Below are 2,611 nucleotides of genomic sequence, written 5' to 3' on the forward strand. Positions count from 1 at the left end.
CGGGGGCTGCAGCGGCGGCCCCGGGGGCGCGCGCGGGGAGGCCGGGCCGTCGCGCGCCGCGTCCAACTGCAGCGTCTTGCCGATCTGGGCCACCAGCCGGTCCACCTCTCCCGAGCCCCCCAGCGTCACCGACTGCTCCAGCAGGAGGAAGCTGCCCTCCTCTCCCTCCCCCTCCGCTTCCTCGCCGGCTTCCTCTTCCTCCTCCCTCCGGCACGGCATGGCCCCTGGCCCGGGCAGTGCGGGTGCTGCGCGCGGCGGTGGCGGCGGCGACTCGGCTGCCCGCGGTCCGGGCGGAGCGCGGCGGAGGTGGGAGCGGGCCGGGCCGGGCCGGGCCGGGGAGGGCCGGGGACAGGGACAGGGACGCGGGAGCCGGGGCTGCGAGTAATCACGCCGCGCTGCCTGCAGCCGGAGAGCCGGAATCCTGCCGGCTCGGGTTGATTTGTAAACAATGGGTGACGTCGCGCGGGCCGTTCCACCGTGGAGGGCAGGGGTGGACGCGCGAGGAAACTCTGGGACCTGGCGTCATGGGCAGCACAGGGTTGCAGTCACTGCTTTCACGGATGTGTGTTCATCATTTGTCCACCATAGGATCCAGGGCATGGGTACAGCTTTCGTCCTGACCCCGTCCCACAAGCAGAGGGAGAGGACATACCCCCCGTGACGGTGAGCATTGGTTTCTCCCATGCTCAGACACACCTACCCACACCTTCCAACCCCTCCCTGCGGGTGCCGGCTACTCCCCACGTGTCAGCCGCGCCTGTGCTCTGCGAGCGCACGCAGGCCCGGGCCTGGAGGGGGATGGGCAGTGCGCCGGTCGGGCGCTCGGCGTGGGGGCAGGGAAAGGCGGGGAATTGCCCGGAACCGGGAAGCTCAAAGGAGGGTGAATGCGGACTAGTTGTGGGGTCTCTGAGGCAAGACCCCATGCACAGAGGAGGAGAAAGAACCACCACAGCCTGGGTCAAGGGGTTTTTGTTTTTGTTTTTAATTCTTCTAGAAATACACGGATTGGAAATTTTTCTCAGAATCGTCGGACTCAAACAGGTTAAAATATTTTTCCCTTCAATTTTTCCCCCAGCCGTTTTGCTATAAAAATATATAAACAGCTATGCATGCATTGTTACACATTTTAATTTGCATTACATCACCAGCGCCTTTCATGTTACTGCCTGCGCTTTGAAAACATTTTCCATGATTATGTAAATTTCCACTTAGTCCTTGTAATTGTTTAAATTCCTTTAACACTGCTGTTTGCCAGGTTGTAAATAAGTGTGACTAACATTTTCATAAAACTTTTCCACATTTAAGATTCTTAGACCGCAGTCACAGGAGTGTAAGTTGTTGGTCAAAAGATATCGATGTTTTCAGGTTTTTGATAAATAAATGGGAAAAAAAGATAAATACATAGAATTACTTTCAAGAATTAGGTGACGTTGGGGTAGGGGAGATGGCTCCCGGAATAAGCGCTTGCCTGGCAAGCTCAGGGCCTGAGTGCAATCCCCGGTTCCGTCAAAAAAAAAAAAAAAAAAAAAGAATTAGGTGACATTATTCTTATTAATGTGTGAGCAGACATTCACTGCATCTTTACTAGAATTTGAGTATTACTGGAAAAAAAACTTTTTGCTAATTTTGTAGGTGAAAATGTATCTTTCCGTTTGCATATTTTTTATTTTAGGGTTTTCTTAATGTTTCTTAATTGACTTATTCTTAGTAAACTTGGGGCTGGGGAGATGGCTCAGTGGAATAAACGCTTCCTGGGCAAGCGCAAGGGCCCGAGTTCAATCCCCAGTTTCACAAAAACAAAAAAAAATAAATTGGACGGGGCTGGTGAGATGGCGCAGTGGTCTAAAGCACCTACTTGGAACAAGCTTGGCAAAGCACAGGGACCGCGGTTCAATCCCCCAGCACCACATGCAGGCCAGCCCCGCCCCCTGGTGGGCTGAGCTGGCCACACACACATAAATAAATAAAAATTAAAAAAAAAAAAGTAAATTGGACATGTTATACCATACACACACCAAAAAAAAAAAAAAAAGTTCTGTTAGTTTCTTGTTTTGTTTTACATGTGTTTGGCAGGCAGGCGCTTAAGAAGCCACTGAGCTATCTCCCCAGCTGTTTTTGTTGGTTTTGCACTTCTTTGTTGTTTTGTTTTGAGACAGTCTTACCATGGAATCCAGTCTGGCTTTAAACTCAGGATTCTACTACCTGGGCGGCTTTTTCCAGCTAGTAAAACTTCACAAATTTTGAACCCACGATTGAACTCTGGCCCTTGTGCTTGCCAGGCAAGCGCTTATTCTACTGTGCTATCTCCCCAGCCCCTACTTAACAAGTTATAATGCAATTAGGTCTATAAAATCCCTTTAAGACTTCTAAAGTATGCTAAATATAGAATCTCATTGTTTTAGAAAGTTATTAAATATTCAGTTCTATTTTCTGTAGGTTTTTTTTTTCCTAAAGCCTTGATTTTTCTTTTTTCCCAAATCCATTTAGAATTAATTTTGGTCTTTGGTGCAAGGAGATACAATGAAATTTTTATTGATGTATTTATTATTGGGGGGGCTGACACGGCTGGGGTCCCCTGTGCCTGCCTAAGTTTGCCTAAGCGGGCACTTTA

The 2,611-nt window shown here is 49.8% G+C and overlaps 1 protein-coding gene across 1 annotated transcript in view; it reads right to left on the reverse strand.

The window, feature by feature from the left end:
• Frat2 (FRAT2, WNT signaling pathway regulator) overlaps positions 1–290 on the reverse strand; it is a 1,886-nt gene extending 1,596 nt beyond the window's left edge. Inside the window, 1 exon segment of the mRNA XM_023708988.1 lies at positions 2–290. Within this exon segment, the coding sequence (XP_023564756.1) occupies positions 2–219 (218 nt within the window). The 5' untranslated portion in view covers positions 220–290.
• Positions 291–2,611: the final 2,321 nt, after the last annotated feature.

Source organism: Octodon degus, unplaced genomic scaffold, assembly GCF_000260255.1.
Source record: "Octodon degus isolate 3935 unplaced genomic scaffold, OctDeg1.0 scaffold00010, whole genome shotgun sequence".
In the NCBI taxonomy this organism is placed as follows: domain Eukaryota; kingdom Metazoa; phylum Chordata; class Mammalia; order Rodentia; family Octodontidae; genus Octodon; species Octodon degus.